This window comes from Phycomyces blakesleeanus (genome assembly GCF_001638985.1).
Source record: "Phycomyces blakesleeanus NRRL 1555(-) unplaced genomic scaffold PHYBLscaffold_20, whole genome shotgun sequence".
In the NCBI taxonomy this organism is placed as follows: Eukaryota; Fungi; Mucoromycota; class Mucoromycetes; order Mucorales; family Phycomycetaceae; genus Phycomyces; species Phycomyces blakesleeanus.
The window spans coordinates 562,629-580,037 of record NW_017265153.1 but is presented as its reverse complement, the minus strand read 5'-3'; the positions used below and the strand labels follow the sequence as shown (position 1 = coordinate 580,037).

General features: G+C 36.4%; 6 protein-coding genes across 6 annotated transcripts; 3 read left to right on the top strand and 3 right to left on the bottom strand.

The window, feature by feature from the left end:
- Positions 1 to 930: 930 nt before the first annotated feature.
- PHYBLDRAFT_188186 (hypothetical protein) lies at positions 931 to 4,383 on the top strand (the record flags this gene model as incomplete). Its single annotated transcript, XM_018439462.1, has 9 exons — positions 931 to 1,264; positions 1,363 to 1,504; positions 1,556 to 1,662; positions 1,834 to 2,075; positions 2,156 to 2,293; positions 2,374 to 2,495; positions 2,592 to 3,571; positions 3,672 to 4,054; positions 4,122 to 4,383. 9 exons carry the CDS (start codon positions 931 to 933, stop codon positions 4,224 to 4,226), a joined length of 2,553 nt encoding a protein of 850 aa, XP_018287941.1. The 3' UTR covers positions 4,227 to 4,383.
- Positions 4,384 to 6,018: 1,635 nt separating this feature from the next.
- On the top strand, positions 6,019 to 7,273 carry PHYBLDRAFT_149080 (hypothetical protein; the record flags this gene model as incomplete). Its single annotated transcript, XM_018432212.1, has 6 exons — positions 6,019 to 6,028; positions 6,121 to 6,211; positions 6,282 to 6,481; positions 6,554 to 6,657; positions 6,762 to 6,840; positions 6,921 to 7,273. The coding sequence occupies 6 exons, from the start codon at positions 6,019 to 6,021 to the stop codon at positions 7,271 to 7,273; spliced, it is 837 nt and encodes a 278-aa protein (XP_018287940.1).
- A 71-nt stretch (positions 7,274 to 7,344) lies between these two features.
- On the bottom strand, positions 7,345 to 10,019 carry PHYBLDRAFT_171921 (hypothetical protein; the record flags this gene model as incomplete). The annotated part of the gene is made up of 6 exons (XM_018436689.1): positions 7,345 to 7,497; positions 7,553 to 7,858; positions 7,945 to 8,766; positions 8,894 to 9,568; positions 9,632 to 9,812; positions 9,844 to 10,019. The coding sequence occupies 6 exons, from the start codon at positions 10,017 to 10,019 to the stop codon at positions 7,345 to 7,347; spliced, it is 2,313 nt and encodes a 770-aa protein (XP_018287939.1).
- A 174-nt stretch (positions 10,020 to 10,193) lies between these two features.
- Positions 10,194 to 10,912, bottom strand: PHYBLDRAFT_171920 (hypothetical protein; the record flags this gene model as incomplete). Its single annotated transcript, XM_018436688.1, has 2 exons — positions 10,194 to 10,271; positions 10,349 to 10,912. 2 exons carry the CDS (start codon positions 10,910 to 10,912, stop codon positions 10,194 to 10,196), a joined length of 642 nt encoding a protein of 213 aa, XP_018287938.1.
- Positions 10,913 to 14,223: 3,311 nt separating this feature from the next.
- PHYBLDRAFT_171919 (hypothetical protein) lies at positions 14,224 to 15,666 on the bottom strand (the record flags this gene model as incomplete). Its single annotated transcript, XM_018436687.1, has 6 exons — positions 14,224 to 14,489; positions 14,606 to 14,672; positions 14,758 to 14,862; positions 14,916 to 15,035; positions 15,109 to 15,150; positions 15,223 to 15,666. The coding sequence occupies 6 exons, from the start codon at positions 15,664 to 15,666 to the stop codon at positions 14,224 to 14,226; spliced, it is 1,044 nt and encodes a 347-aa protein (XP_018287937.1).
- Positions 15,667 to 16,133: 467 nt separating this feature from the next.
- Positions 16,134 to 16,490, top strand: PHYBLDRAFT_92954 (hypothetical protein; the record flags this gene model as incomplete). The annotated part of the gene is made up of 1 exon (XM_018443811.1): positions 16,134 to 16,490. A coding segment is annotated over one exon (357 nt), but the record flags the coding sequence as incomplete, so codon positions are not given.
- Positions 16,491 to 17,409: the final 919 nt, after the last annotated feature.

Genomic DNA, 17,409 nt, shown 5'->3' with positions numbered 1-17,409 from the left:
TTTTTATATAAATTTCTGTCGGACTATTAAACTCAATATATTTTATTTTATTTTATTTTATTGTTTTAAGATACTATGCGCTTCGATTATATAATAATGGTCCGGTGTGTGTGTGTGTCTGTGTGTCTGTGTGTGTGTGCGTCTTTAGCTTATCTCGTATGTCTAATGTTAGTATATAAAAATATTATAAATTTGTTTTCTTTTTTCTATGTCGTATATATTTTAATCTTTTAGAATATTAGGTATTGTAATTAATAAGAACACCAATAATAAAATAATAATAATTTATGTATATAAATTGTTTTGTGAATTAAACCAATGAAAAAGAAAAGGAAAATGTTATAAATGTCATGTGTAAAATGTAAGGTAATCTAATAGAAATAGTGTAATGTATTTTGTAGTGTAATAGGTCTGTGTATTTATTGTAGCTATTAAAAGTGAAAAATTTAGCTGATAGACAAACGCACACACACACATTTATAAACACGTACAGAAATATGCGTACATAGTATGATTTTATTTTATTTTTACAAGCAATCAGTTATTCAGTTATTCAGTTAGCCATTCGAACGTTCAACAAAGAAATGCTTTTAATATATACTTAGATATGTATGTATTGTATTTTATTCTATTGTGTATGTGTTGAAATGAATTGAGTATGAAGTAATTCACTGTTTCTCTGTTTCGCTCTCTATTTTTGGCTCTTTTACTGCCTTTATTATTTACACATCCAATGCTTTATTTTATTTTTCATTTTATTTTTCATTTTATTTTTCGCCTTTTTTTTGCATTTTTTTTTTCTTTTTTTTTTTGGTTGACCTCTGAAATTTTTTTCTGGGTTTTTACTTTGCTTTGCTTCACCTTTTAGACATCGAATGAACATTTTCGAAAGAGCGCAACAGTGGATAAGCTATATTTCCTACGCTATTGATGACTCAAAAGCCGCTAAACACTCCTCAGACTTTTGCGAAACTGTCGACACCCACCTTTGACCAGCCTGCGTCTCCATCCCACCGTGCGAGATCCAGCAGTCTCATGCGAGTTGTCTCCCACCACAATGCTCCTCTTTCCAACGGCGGAAGAGCATCGCCAACCATCCGTCGCTCAATGAGCATTTCAGATGGACAACAACGCTCTACATTTTACCATCATGACCCCTCTAGTGAAATATCTCAAGCGACAAGTTCAACCCCCACCCTAGCACAAGTATCCGAAACCAACTGGGCCAACAGAATAGAAGATTTTGATATGAAGCATCCCATTGGTAAATAACAAAAAAAAAATAGAATGGGATAGCATAAAGGAGTTCGTTATAAAACGGGCATCACTTAATAATCTTTTGAACATTCTATTATCATATAGGATATGGCTCTTCGGCTGTGGTGTATGAAGCCGTCTATAAACCACTCAACAAGAGAGTAGCCATCAAGATATTGGACTTGGATATGTTTGAGCGTAATCAAATCGATGAATTGCGGGCAAGTGCACAGGGGACATCTTTTGAGTATTGGCATGACATCTTAATTTTTATTTCAACCGACACATCACAATAGAGAGAAACAGCACTGATGGCGCTATCAAAACACCCAAATGTATTGCGTGTTTATGGCTCATTTGTAAGTGGGTCAAAACTATACATTGTTACACCCTATCTATCGGCAGGTAAATAAATAAATAAATAACTATATATCTGTACACTTTTACATGTATCTGTTGGATGTATAATGGCTACTATCCTTATCATTAGCATTAACATTGTGATTAATATTTAAAACTGGGATTTATATAATTATATATCTATCTATAACTTTTTGTATTTATGTGTTTACCTAGGATCATGTCTGGACATCATGAAGACATCTTTCCCTGACGGATTTGAGGAGACCACAATTGCGACCATCCTCAAGCAGGCCCTTGAGGGACTAGCCTATATTCACAAGAATGGACACATTCACAGAGATGTCAAGTGTGGAAATCTTTTAATGGATGAGCAGGGCACTGTTATGTTGGCAGATTTTGGGGTATCCAGTTCCCTGTCCGAGAATGGAGACAAAAGAAAGACATTTGTGGGCACTGTAAGTTTCTTCATTTTTAATTATTATTTTGAAACTAAAACTCAAATTATATTTGTATCTTGCATCTCAAATGTTAATAGCCTTGCTGGATGGCACCTGAGGTCATGGAACAGTCTACGAGTGGGTATGACTACAAAGCTGATATTTGGAGCTTTGGAATCACTTGCATTGAACTTGCTACAGGACACGCCCCATTTGCAAAGTACCCGCCTCTCAAGGTAAATAAAAAAAAAGAAATAGAAGCAAAACTTACCTTGCCCACAAGAAGCTATGTAACACTCATGATGTTTGATCATAGGTTCTTATGATGACTATTAATAAAGACCCACCTACTCTTAATCGTGACACAACACGGCACAAATACTCAAAGGGTTTCAAAGAAATGATAGACAGTTGTCTTCAAAAAGACCCCACTAAAAGGTACTATTATTGTAACAAAATTCTTCACTTTATATACATTTGTAAGATTGAACTCCTTTAATAAATAAATAAATATATCTATGTATGTATATATAGACCTTCTGCAGAAAAACTTTTGCAACATCCTTTCTTTAAACAAGCCAAGAAGAAGGATCATCTCATCAAAGCAGTACTAGCACACGTTTCACCATTGGAGCAACGTCCACACAAAAAGATGCCTCTAAAGCAGATATCTTTTCAAACCACAGAACAATGGGATTTTGACACTCAGTCAGATTCTGAGGGAGCCCAGAGCGACAAATCTCAGCTGTCTGTCGATGCACCGCCCCCAGCGCGGAAACACATCACTTTTGGCGACGTTGTCATTCGAGACCCAGTTCCCCGAGCGTCTCATGGGCCAGTAGTCGAGAGCCCACCCTACTCACCCCAGACTACAATATCTTCGCAAACACCCAAAAAATCGCGTTTTGTAGTAGATGATGGCCGCGAAGACTCGTCATCTTCAGCAGCATCAGTACCAACAGCAGTTGGACCAACACCTTCATTAATAACAACCCCCATTTTGTCTTCTACACCAAGCGGATCTGACGCAGCCTATCCGGGAACAGGTTCTGATGTTGGCTCGCCAACTACTATCGAAAGCCCCAGCGTGGGTTTGGGCATCATGGCACACCAAACTCCACAAGAAGGGGAGGTGCGTAAGGGCCGATTTAGTGTGAACCAGACGCCCCGATCCATGAGCGAGGATAGTAACGACGCTCCGCACAAGTCGACCTCACCTCCACCTCAGGAGAAATCAACCCCCCAAGTCAGATTCGAAACCTTCCCGATCTCTCGTGAGAGTTCACATTCTTCTGTACTCTCGCTCTCACGCGAGTCCCTCAATGGAAAAGTTAGTCGATTTTCTGTAGAAAAAGAGCAAGGCAAAGACTCAGCCTCTTTGCCCCATCCCCAAATTGAAACTTCTGTCCCACAACCCATCCCGCCAGAATGTCGCAAGAAAGGGAGATTTGAACTTACGGGTGGTCAATCAGCTCCCTTGACTCCAATCGAAACATCAAGAATAGACCGAGAAGGTAAATAAAGGAATAAAAACTAGAACGAATCTCGAAACAAAACCCCTACTTATCTTTTAATATATTTCATTTGTGCTTCTTTTTTATCATTTTTCATTAGTATGTGGCGATTCTTCTCAGTCATCTTTAATAGGATCACCCTCAACATCACCCTGTAATTCTCTACTCAGAGGACAATCTACCCTCCTTGATGCTGCAAAGGCCGATCTGATGAAAGCGCGTATGGAAGAGCTTCTGCGGTACACCGAAACTCAAAGGGTTCTTTTACATGATGCCATACAAACTCTCAATTCCACACCTTCACATCCCGCTCTCCCTTCCCTTCCTACTTCTTATCCTCCTTCTACGCCAACTAGTATTCTTGTTTCTCGTAGCAGGGCATCATCAGACACAAGAAAATCTGCAAATAATGATCCACTTGAGCTTTCTGAATTTCAAAACAACAAATCTAGCTCTCTATCTCACGAAATTTCTTCTACCGTTGTAAGTAACTATAATCCGTTTAGAATTTCTTGTGAAGATACTAAACTACGCTGCTTATTTATCACAGGAACATTTGCAACACCTCTTGTTAATCTCAAACAAGGAAAAGGAAAAACTCACAAAAGAAAATGATGCATTACGAAAGGAAATTGAAAGACTTCGACAAAAATAATCCAACTGTGCGTTAGATTTCTTTTCTTCGACAATATTTACACACACACTCACTCATATATATATTTATATAATTGATACATCTTTAAATCGACAACCTTGATAAAAAAAATAGGTCTTTTTATCAAAGAATAAATAAGTATCTATTGTAGTAAACCAAGTATTTCAGCATTTCCTGTCAAGATGTTAGATTTTTAGCTTAAAAATATAGAATTTATAAACAAGCATTTCTTTCTCTATATATTAAACATCTTGACATATAATTATGTACCAAAACTACGGGAAAAAGAGGGAATTTAAAGGAAAAGGTCGAATGAGAGATTCTGGAGAAAAATCTTTTTCTTATTGTACTGAACGTTAACCTCGAATACTTTTCACTAGGTCCCAATTATTGGAAACAGATTAATCTATTTTATGTGTGTTGAATCTATTTTATATATCCATAAGGCTTTCCTCTTAATACAAGCCGAGCTAGATTAATGACTGATTGTAGAATCAATGTATTCAATAAAAATTACAACTTTCTTCTCTCTCTCTGTTTTTTAGTTGGCTTTTCGAAAAACAGCAGATTCACTAATTTTTGACATTATTATTACAACTTGCTAATTTGATTTGATAAATTGGCTATGACCTGCAGAAAAGCATTTGAGATTAACGTTATCCTATTCTTTATGAGACTAGTTATAAATCCTACAATTTCATTTCACGGTGATAATAAATGTGTCATTCTCTGAAATTACATGTGGTTTATCAAACATGTCCCTGCATCTTTATTTAATTTTTCAAAAAGATTGACAGACATATTGTATCAAGTTCTGATTATCTTAAAAACCCTAATATCTATCAATCAGTGAGAACGAGAAACTGAACAAGACTACGCTCACATATTGTTTACCCTAATCTATATCATATATTTCCAAAACGTTTTTTTTAATAAGTATATATATAGGTTTGGTGTATACAGTTGCGAACATTTTATAAAAAAAGGCTGTTTCTCGATTTAATATTAGTTACAGGGTTTATATTTTGTGATGTATACATATGGCCCATGTAGATGAAAACAAGCTGTTTGTATCCAGAAACAGCATTTGAAAACAAGCATGAGATATAATATGATACATTAGAAGATATTAATATCTAATAGTAAAAGCTGACAAAGGAAGCAAGTATAGTGTAATCAGCATAATTATTTATGTTTTTGGATTTGTTTCAATTTCTTCTGATTTTCTTTCCATATAAAAAAATCAATCTTCGCCAATTATAAGAAAAAGGCTGTGAACCTGAAGCCTGGCTAGTTTTATGATTACATGACTTTTATTTTTAGGTTACACTTTTTCAAGCACAGTCTATGGGACCCATCAAAATATTTCAATTTCTTGAAAGAAAAACTTAAACTCCGCGATAAATTTACCAGAACACCTAAATTTTGAAGGTTAAGAACTTTTTTTTATCTATAGCAGTTATCAAAAATCGCTTCAATAGAATTATTAAGTATAGTCTTCTTTATGATTCTGAGGAAGTGTTTTCGAATAAATCAATTTCTGCAAAAGTTGCTACCTTTTTTTTTAATAAAAAAAAAAGACCCTTATACATAGATAGTTGAATCCGATAGCACCATACCTGTATTGCAAATACAACTAAAGCAGCTCCTATCCAACCCCGTAATAATTGTAAGTGTATATAATTTGATTATAGATAATAAAACGATAGAATCTTAGTTGCATATTACGAGCTTTTTCTTCTTATTCCTTTCCTTCTTCTTACTCTCTGTTGTCTACATCTATATCTAAGTTATGGATTCTGGTAATTGACGATATCATACTCTCTAAATTTTATTTAAAAAACATAAATTCAACTGGTTAAAAACAATCCACTGAACAACTCGATAAAACCAGACAATAGTTTCGGAGGCGAGTTTCTTCAGCGTTTGCGATATTCTGCTGACCCAAATAGCGAAACCTTTTTTGAATGGAGTGGTTCAGTCTTGTAGGCATATTATTACATTATTGCCATAATGTAAGCCTTTGTTTCTTATTTTTTATTTTTTTTATTTTAGCGCCTTTCTACCGAACCAGCCCCCAAAAAAAATATTCGAATGTGTGGGTATGAACGTATCAAAAGCAATTCATAGTAAAGAGCAAAGTCCAAAAGATGTCCTCGAAGTAACGGGTCGAGAGTTGACCTATTATCTTGACCCAATCACTCGCAAGAAGTTGACACATTGGGTTAATCCGTGGACAAATGAGTGCCTCCCAGGTAACCATCTTACCAGTAAAAGTGATATATATATAGTATAAAGCTCAGTGGGTATATTGTGTAAAACTGCAGTTGTTCATATTGCCAATAATCCGGTTCAGATGGCTCTTCCCTGGGCCATAAAACTCGAGCCAAAACATAATTTTTTGGGAACCTCTACTACATTTACTACTGAGGTGAGCACAGAGAAAAATAAATATGTGCAATATAATGCCTTAAAAAATTGACTTGTCCATACACCCGCGAGCGTGTCTGTGTCTTTGTGTATACTTCTTACTAGATCCCATTGTTTTATCCTAATCCATTATCCACGAAAGATAAGAAATTCAATCCATATGACAGCCGAAATATGTACCAAGGTAAATACCCCTACATCTTTAATCATTGCATTATACAACTATATGCTTACAATTATATATACATTATTTTGGGGACTTAGCTGGTGAATTCTTTACATTCACATGTCCTACAAAGGAGCTAAATGAAACAACTATTGATGATGTACAAGTCAATTGGACTCGGATATCTTTATTCCCACCTTTTATGAAGATGGGTACATCAGAAGGATATCTTATTTACCACTGTACAGGTAGCAAATTGCCGCATGGCTCAACGTATAAAGATTTGGGACCACTTTTAGTTGAAGAAATCGAGAAGAAAATGAACGCATATTCTCATTCACCAGCTGCTTATGATCCTATGATAAAGAGTGTGTCTAGCTGGACATATTTTAAGGATAATTTTGAAACGTATAAAAACGATCAGGAAATAGAATGGCCTTTGCCAAACTAAAAATGCTTATATTACATACTTGTCACTATTGTTATTGTTATTGTTATTCAAAATGCAAACGCAATTCTACTTTAAATGAATATGTACATATATATATAGTAATAAAAGACATAAAGTACAACTGGAAGACCAAACATCCAGGCAAGATTAACATATGCCGCAAAGAACCTCAGGGATAAACGCTTAGGAAGATGATATTTGCCCGATAGTCCCCATTTTTGATACTAGTTATTTTGTATAAGCTTCTGGTCAAATATAAAGACTTGCATTAACTCTTACCATAGTATTTATTTTTTGTTCCAAGGGCATAATCCAACTTAAAACCCACATACTTTCATAGGACCGTGCCATTTCCTTACACAAAATTCCTTTTTGTCTGGTCAAACTTGGTGTGCATAGTGCCAGACCTTTTTTAACTTTCTCTAGATCTTCCGGGCATAGTGGACCGTTCTCATAATATACCTTCGCCTTTGAAAGCGGTGCTATAACCCTTTTTTTAGCTGTAGTGATGTTTGGCGACATGATATTTTCTTTTGAGTTTTGCTTCAAAGCAGAAGTACGGATCATGTTTTCAGACTCAGGAAGCTAATGAAAACAAAAGTTGTAAATCAAAAGTGCTAGTCAATAAGTGCAAGAAAGCTCCCGTCTTTGTCCAAAGAATAAATAAATACCATGAATATTTGTTGAAAAGTGTTTGCTGTCGAGACAAGCTTGTGTAGGTAGTCATTATTCTTGCCTGGTGTAGTATTTGCTGCTGAATTTTGAGTTGTAATAGCATCATTAAGAGATTTGCTAGATTGAGTCAAGGATGGATTACGTACGGTGGATAAAGCATAGATATTTTTAGGTTTATATGAAGCGGAATCCATCGATCTTATTACACCACACAATTGAAAAATGGCTTTATGGGTTTGAACGTAAGAGTTCTCTGAATCGTGCACGCATTTTCTTGCTACTACACTTATAGCTTCCTTCAACTCTGGCCCATTGGTTGCTGATCGTTCAATGATCTCGAGCTGGACCATGTTCACAGCTTTTTCTACCGATCGTAAAAAAGGTACCAGCCCAGTTTCACTAAATAAGCTTAATACGGATTGAAATATATCCAGCTGCCAACGATATTCAGGGTTGTTTCGAGGTCTTGGGCTTGGAGTGCCTAGCAGCCACGAAGCCTTGGTAATAGCGCTGGAAAAAGTATTACCAAAGATTGAGTGGGAAGTGTTTGCGGTAGTTGGAGCACTTTTTAGATGGGTGGCGGTGGAGGTATTATTGACGGGTGTCGGATAAATGATAGGTGTTTCTATGTACCGAAACGTGGCTGTTATTTTGAGGATGGATTCAACTATCGAAATGTAACATGCCCCATTCTCTACAATAAACGCTGCCCATCCATCATCTACTGGACTGACTTTCAGATGATTGGAAACAGGTGTATTTGTTTGCAGTTGTTTATATTTCCAAGGCTTTACCCATAGCAGCCATAAATTGATGACCTTGATAGGATTAAATTCGCTTGTGAGTATATAGCAGTATGTCCACAAGGCTGGTTGTGTGTGTGTATTATTGACTTATATACACCGGACTAGTATGTGTGCGTATATTTAGATATTATATAGTTACCTCGTTAAAATCAGGGTCTATTCTCCAAGTACTAATGAGTCGGGAAATAAGAAAAGTTATCTCAGGGCGAACGGTATCGTAAACCATACGATAGGTAAATCCCGAAGAGTCATCTTCTCTTCCAAAGTTATAGGTACAGAATCGAAGATCTTGCTTCACAATATGTTTAATAAGCATTTTTATAATTTCCATGAGTTCTGGTGCAAGTCTTCCTCCGGGATTTATCCATGAATTTCGAAGCCATAATTCAACACAGCAATCCAGAAAGAACATGTCAATTAAAGGATACCGTCTTTTAGATGGAGATGATGAGCATGTAATAAATATTTGGATATATTTATGGATGATAATGTTCAGGATACTATTGTCTCTAGTTTGCGATGGATTAGGAATGACTGTGGGTCCAATAAAAGCCGATGTATTGGATTGTGTGTACGATGGTGTAATTGGCCAAGTAGGGACACTCAATACATAGTGAAAGTAGAATTGTATCATGCTGAAACGTATTTGGCTGTTTGACTCTTGTTTCATTGGTGTAATATACGAGCGTTCGGTAGCAGCTTTGCGCACGTCCAATACTCCAATGTCAGATGGACCTCTCGAAATCGCGCACTGGCTATAAACACGCGGAAGATATTGTATACAGCCTTCTTTTAAGATATTTTGAACATCAGCCTAAGTAATAAGTTAAATAGTGGGCAATCGATTGCTTATTGTTTATTGTTTTATAAAACTTACCGGTAAGTTTAAATTGATTAAGTAAAACTCATATTCTGGGTATTCACTCATTCTTAGCATGGCCTGAAAGAAGTAACCATCCACGTTGAGTAAAGATAGGATAGCTTTAGTTTGTGGGGGTGTTATTCCAGAGTGCATCCATCCTCTGAAATGAAAGTCCGTGAGAATCTTGGACAAGGTACTATTGAGCATGCCATAAGGTATGAATGTACCTTGTAGTAGGTGATCCAAAGATGCGACTCAATAAAGTAGGGAAAAAATTGTAGAATGGTGTCGCTTGGTGATGTGTAAGATCGGCTTGTTCTACGAGACAATTTTTGCAGTAGTCAAGAAGAAAATCACAAATGCTTAAGATGTTGTGATTGTCAAATAAACTGTTGAAATCCATGAATACTAGATGACAAGAAAGGACAGATTTGTTGAAGGTATTCTTTTGTCTCACGTGATACAAGAATATTCAATACTTCTTTATACTTTTATTATTTTTATGATTGTTTTTATGATTGTTTATTTTTTTGTTAGAAGAAGAAAGAAATGTGTTTTATGAGGTTTGTAGATAAATTCATTGTTGATTTGAATGATTTTGGTGGCTCATATCTATCCCTCGGTTAGACCAGAATGCTTTTCCATATGTGACCAGCTAATAGAATATTAGATGCATATCTATATAAGAATGAAATAGAGATGTTGTATCTACTTTATATTCAATTGACTTACAAGTTCTTCACCTTTCTTGATCTTGCGGTTTCCTAATACAAATATACCGATGCGGATATGCTTTGTCTGAGAGTCCATGTAGTTCTGGAAACAAACATTTGGCCCGGCACTAACTCCTCTAAAATCGTTACAAAACCTAGCTTCATTTCCATAATATGCTGCATCAATAGAAACATCTGCTCCGAGTCGCAATACATAATCTGAGGCCAAGTCATAGGTTTTGTACTCAATAATACCCAGATAATCTAATACAAGTTGGCGTGGTTGAAGATTCTGAGCGGCAAATAAGCCATATGCACCACAACACGGATGAGACTTGTCGGTCAATTTTTTGATTTTGATGTTTCTTCGCTGTTCTTTGTTTGCTGGATAAGTACCGGTCAAGTTGACATGTTCTTTCAAGAAGTTGATTGTCCGTGTTTCTTGCGCTCCTCTCTTGGGTTCGTATAAATCTCGCACTTCTTTTGGCACTGTTGAAGACCAAACTACATTTTCAATATATTTAACCTCGGGAGTCCATCCAGAAGGTGGAGAACCTGTCTTGATGTTTCGGTAATGAGCCATTTGATCAAAAGATCATTAACATGTAGACTATAGCGTCAGAGTGCCTTTACTTCCCCACAAAAAATGGCCAGTCACTTTTGTTTTTATTTAAAAAAGGCGTGGTAATAATAATTAATAAATGAAAGATTCATACTGCCATTGGTACTACACTTTAAATTTACCTCCACGGCTACAACCTGACTGCCAAATCGTTTCTTCGTGTACAAAAGGCAAATGTTATTGTTGTATAATGTTCAGCAGTTATCTGGCTGACGTTGTAAAGAGGAAATGGCGCGGCACCAAGCATAACAAAGTTTAGGCCTATCAGTCCAATTGCGAGGGCTGAAAGGACATCTCTCGGCTTACTTGCACAACGATTCTTGACAGTGACGCACCAAGAATTTATACGAAAGAAGGCACGTTTATTGAGCTTTTAACCGTCTTTCTTCTTGCCAGAAATCCTTGGGTTGGCTAAAGGCGAAAGGTAAAGTATACACGTTTGGGGGGTCTTACATTTGGTATGGACAGACTAAAAGTTCAAAAAATGAAAAGGCAAAAATGTAAGCCGTATTATTGGATGATATTTGCAAAATATTTTGCCTTTTTCAAATTACTCTGATTAGCTAGTCTTCTTTCATGGTCACTAGGATTGAGAAGAAAAGCATTTTTTTATGGAGACCATGTGCCATATTATGCGAGGTCTAGAAAAACTAGCAATAAAAGGTTTTCACTTGATTACATAGACGGAATTATAAGCACAATTTTATCTAATATGTATTTTGAACTAACTTTGAATTTTTTTTTAAAAAAAAAAGTGTGGACAGTCATAAATTAGTCTGATTAAGTTCAGAATAAACTTGTTTTACATTTTTTTTGGCCCTTTTTTTGAACTTTTAGTCTGTCCACACTAAATATAAGTAACCTTGAGCACCTTGATCTACGTTTTTATATGGGGAAGTACTTTTGCCGTAGAAATACAATTTTTAAAATTAAAAAAAAAATATGCGTACTCGGGTAAAAATATTTTATTGAGGGTTATTAGAGGTCTTGCGTACTTGGGAATTTAGGTGACCCAATGAGCAGTGTGACAAAGGAAATAAGCGAAAGAAAGAGAAGAAGAAACAGAAGTATAGTTGATAAAACTATCTAAAGAAGGAGTGGAAACAAAACAAGAAAAGAGAACAATGAGCAGACTTCTTTATCCTCTCATCATGGCCGCGGCAGTGGGACTGGTTGGTGAGCCAGGTGAATGGTTTATTTTCTTTTTTCATGTAATACTTGAAGTAGATACTATATATAAGGAGACTATAATAGCTTTTTACAAGGATAAGATGGATATGTGCCCTAATTTTGGAATCAACCGACAGACTAGAAACAAGGAAACGGGAAGAAGCTTCATAAACTTATCGACTTTTTATTGTGATCGAAGCGTACATTTTGATTTCACTATCAACGGAACCTATTAAAGCTGTATTTTTTTTCTAGTCTAAAATTTTAATAAACAAGAGAGTGCATCTTAAAATGCATCAAAAGTAAATGATTTTAAAATGTAACTATTAAAACACTTTCTGCTGCATACATTTCTACTACTTTCCCTCGTATATCTAAAAGGGTGCAGAAAAAAAAATCCTCTTCCTGCGGTTTGGCTACTCATACAAGATCAACGGCTAAGCTATACTCAGAGAAAAAGTAAAAGCAGTAATCACATAATGCTGATAAAGAATAGATGAAATCCTTATTAAATTTTCCTCAAAAACAAAAGCAAACAAAAAACTACCTCTAGAGACTGAAGACTAATCAACCCAATTACCTTGCTAGCAACTTATACCACAAAAGTAATGTACGACAAGTCTTTATATATAAACTTTACTTTCTTGAAACTCTTGGACAACAATGACTGCGTATCTATCATTGGCCATAAACTGGTCTACTCTATATTAACTGTTATTGTTGAAAATGGGAAAAAGACCCTTTGAATATATATTAACCATAGCATGTAAGCACTAGGATGGATACTCGTACGTAATTACGTGTAACAGCTACTAAAGAAAAATGACTCGTTTCTTTTTGGAGACTCTACCATAAAAGTTGTGTTGATACTATTGCCAAATATTGCCAGTCCCCTAAATAAAGTCACTTTATTACCACAATAATACACTACAGCTAAAGAAGAAGAAGAAGAGGAAAATGTAGTAGTTTTTCTATGGCTTTCACCTTCCGGCAAAGATAAGCACTCTAAAAAATCGTAATGAAAATGAAAGCTTTAGGGTCTAGTGAACAACTAATAAACTACGGTTCGGATGATTTGTACTTTCAGCAAAAAGTAAGATTAAATGAAAAGATATATATTATGGGAAAAGCCCAGCTACTGTTGCTTTTAAGGCGTATGTTTACAGTAAGTTGAAAGAAATTAGTTTCAAGACAAAAGTATGAAAGCCTGACCAGTCATATTATCCTTCCCTCCTTTATAGTAGCCCAAAGAATGAGTAAATAAATCAGGGCCAGTGAAATCGATGATAAAAACTTTGCAGAAATATTCTGATGACCCCATTTCTCTTTGACACTTATAGGTAAAGTACAACATCTTGTCAAAATGCATTCTTTCTACTCAAATTCAAACTTCTAAATATTTGATTTTTATTATTATTTTATTTAAAAAAAAAAAAGGGATATTCTAGCCAACACATTATGCTTACACTTTTTTTATATATAATTTCTTGTGCCAAGTATCATATTTACGGCTGGTCTTGTTTTATTTTAGCTTTAAAAAACTGTATCACCTGCTTTTCTTCTTTTTCTCTCTCTGTCTCCCCCTGTTTTAGTCTTGTACCTTATTTACTTAATAAATAAGGACTTTGTTGTTAATTAGAAATAGAAAGGGGTTAGAATATGGTTAAAGAGATAAAGAAAAAGTACTTGAGTATATCTTCAAATATATACATGTAGGATATATGATATTCTACACAAGTCTGTAGCTTGAACAAAAATACCAAATCCAAGCTTTCTGCGCTGTTAGTCTTGATTGACAAGAGTTTTTTTTTTCATGTTTAAATATTGTGGAAGACATTCTTGACCATCAATACATGTACATACATGTGTACAAACACAAACACAAACATAAATACAAACACAAGCCTGCACACGCACACGCACACGCACACGCACACAGCTATATAGACATATATGAAAAAAAAATGATATATTGCAGGAATAGATATAATATATAAAATAGAATAATTGGATAATTACAAATATATAATAAAAATAATAAACAAAAAAACGACTTGTTTTTGATATTTGTTATGAGAAATGTCTAAAGATAATACAAGAAGCTATTCGCTCAATGACATTCTACTAAGCCCACCACTTGCATCTTGTAAGTTAAATGTGTTTGTAGACAGTTGAACTAGTTTTTGCTGTGCTCTTGCAGCAGCATTCCCTCCGCTGTGTGTAGGACTAGAACCATATTGGATATAAGCTGCGGGAGGACTAGATATACCGGTCAGGATAGGAGAGGGAGATACAGAAACGGAGGGAGAGACTGCTCTCCGCTTCATACTTGCAGTCGAATAAGGTTCATACAAACGGTCTTCTGAGGCTGATTACAAGGTTTGATCAAGAATAATAATAATAAAAATAAAAACCAATATAAGTCAAAAATAGTTTCAAAATCAAATGGCTTCGTATAGATTTTTTAAAGATATTTATATTTACCTTTTCGCTTAATACTCCGGAATCCTTGTTGAACAGGTGTAGATGGTAAATTCTCCAACTGAAAGTGCTGCCACGACAACAACAAAAAGAATATTAAAAAAAATGTATATACAAACTTTTATAGTCTAAAAATAAGAAATAGCGAAGCTTACAGCCATCTCAACTTCAGGATTGAGTTTTGAACATTGATAAGGTGCCATTGTTGGAGATTGGTCTACGTCTCGGACACGCACCCAAGATGCAGGTGGAAGAGAAGGCTATATTGTGTACATTAAGCAACATGAGGTATACAATAAAACAATACACTTACTGCAATACATTCAGTATCTTTGATACATTGTCCTTCGGCTGGGGATTTGTCTTTTTCTTTCATATGATTTGTTGTCTCTTGTTCTCGGCGCATTTCTAAATCACTCAAATGGGTATCCTCCTATTCGGCTAATCAGTCAATATCCGTAATAAAACGTATCCTCGTCTAATGATTTGTTTTTCTCTATCTTTACCTCTGCTTGGTTTAATACTCGTGCAAGTGCTTTTGATCGTGGCTGAATAATAGATAATGTATAATAACAATATTAAGAAGCTTAATCAAATTGAGCAGAAATCAACCATCATACCATAAGTGAACTTCTACGTTGTACACTTCGTCTTTCGGGGTCTCTTCGTCCTTCGGTTGTATCAATAGAAAGAGATGCTTTTGTGTGTGAAGAGGATTGTTTACGGGAGCGAGCTGAGCAGCTTGGAGATGGATCTGCCATTGGATGATCATTACGGGAAGAGGATCCGGCATAGTCAAACCAAGGCAGTCCCTGGTCAGATACAGACCGACTGAGCGGTGGTCTTCGTGAAGCAAGTTCAGTTGCAGACGAAAGAAAGGATTGTGCAGAATGTGCTGTGTTTTGACGAGAATATAAAGATGTTGGGTATTTTGGGAGAGATGAAGTGGATTTGGCGTCGTCCGAGTCAATGCTCATTTTGTAGGAGGATGAAGGTGAGGCTGTTAAAGAAGCAGAGGATGAGCGACGTCGAGATACAAATTCTTTATCTTCTAGGTCTGACATTCTGTTGAGCTGGTCTTCGTCGTCAGAGTAACTTGCGCGCGAATAGTTTCTGCGCGTGATATAATTGTGTTCCATAGTAATTGGGTGAGAAGTAAAGGAGAAGGAAAAAGGGCGGAACAAGGTTGTGTGCTTGGGTTGCAGGAATGGGGTTTTAAGAGGAGCGAATTGGCCAAGCCACCTTGACCAAGTTCTCTTTGATGAGTGCTATTGTGAATACAGTTGTACTGTGGCATCTGCAAGGATGCATGGCAACGTTCTATGAAGAAACGCCCGAATCACCCAAGGAGAAGCGACGCCGAAAACCAACAAACACACAGACACTGACAAGCAATGGTGTGTTAAGTCACCGCCATCTCGAACGAATGGTAAAACGATAAGCTCTAAACAAACATTTGTACAAAACATGATTTTATTTAACTCGCTTATTATAGACAATCGCTGCTCCAGCTGTACCATATCTAGCTACATTGACATCTTTGACTTTACAAAACAATCGTTTATCTGAGCTTCCGGATGAACTTTGGCGACTTATTGGACTAAGAGAATTGAACTTGGGATGTAATCGTCTTAAAAGGCTCCCTGTAGAGATAGGCCTATTAGTGAACTTAGAAGAGTTGTATGTACACAGCAACCAATTGAGTGCAATACCTGCTCAGTTAGGAAGCCTTGTCCGACTAAGGATATTAGACCTGACAGGGAATTATCTTATGTATCTTCCTGTGGAAGTCAAGGCCATGTCCCTCTCTCAACTTTGGGCAGATCAGAACCCATTTGGTCCTCTCAATCCGGATCGTCTCTCCAAAGTTCTCTCGTTGCGAGCCGTCTGTGCACAGATTGCGGGCCGGCTAAAGCTGGACACCGAACCGTGGTTGTTACCGTCTCGATTAGCCAATCAACTGAGTCAAACAGATTCCCTCACTGCGAGATGTTCAAATTGCCAAGAACCTTTATTTCATCAAGGGCTCCTGGTGCTACGACGGGAAAGTCTTCCGCACCGCATTCAAACACACGCCCACACGCAAGAAGAAGAAGAAGTACACGCACAAGTACAAGTGGAAGTGGGAGTGGAAGTAGAAATAGGAATGGGAGCTCAAACAAGAGGCCAGGTTCCAGTGCTTTACCGTACTTGTAGTCAGAGCTGCCGCTCTGATATTTGCAAAATTATATCTAAAGACACAACTTAAAGGAGAAAAATAGTGTTGGTAGGACACCGAGTCTTTTTCATCATATATCAAAAACTCAATCTTCTTGTACTGGGCGGGGTTAGGCATGACGTATCATTGTTCCACACTTGGACACACACAAAATCCAGTTTAGCATAAGGACAGAAAAAGCCGGTCTCCTTTATTTTTTATTTTTCATTTTCATTTTCATTCCTTCTCTTGATTTCCTACTTGAGGGAAAAATCCAACGCATGCTTTATCATCAGCACCGTGCGTCTGGCAATCTCTCTGCTGATAAACACCTTCAACCTCCAGTCATGGGAGGTGCACGAATGAATCACAATGCCAATCCAGAAACGCTTGCTGTGAGTAAAATGAAATTAATAAAGAATGAAATTATTTTTTCGCCTTTTGTTGATAAACAAGTTATTAGGCTCTACATCATATTGTACAAGATGACCCAGCAGCATTTGCTTACTTTCAACATGAATTCCTCGCACATAATCTAAACACGCCTTACCCTTACTGGCAATCTCAGCCTCAAGATCAACACCATAATCAACCTCAGCAAGTACATCAT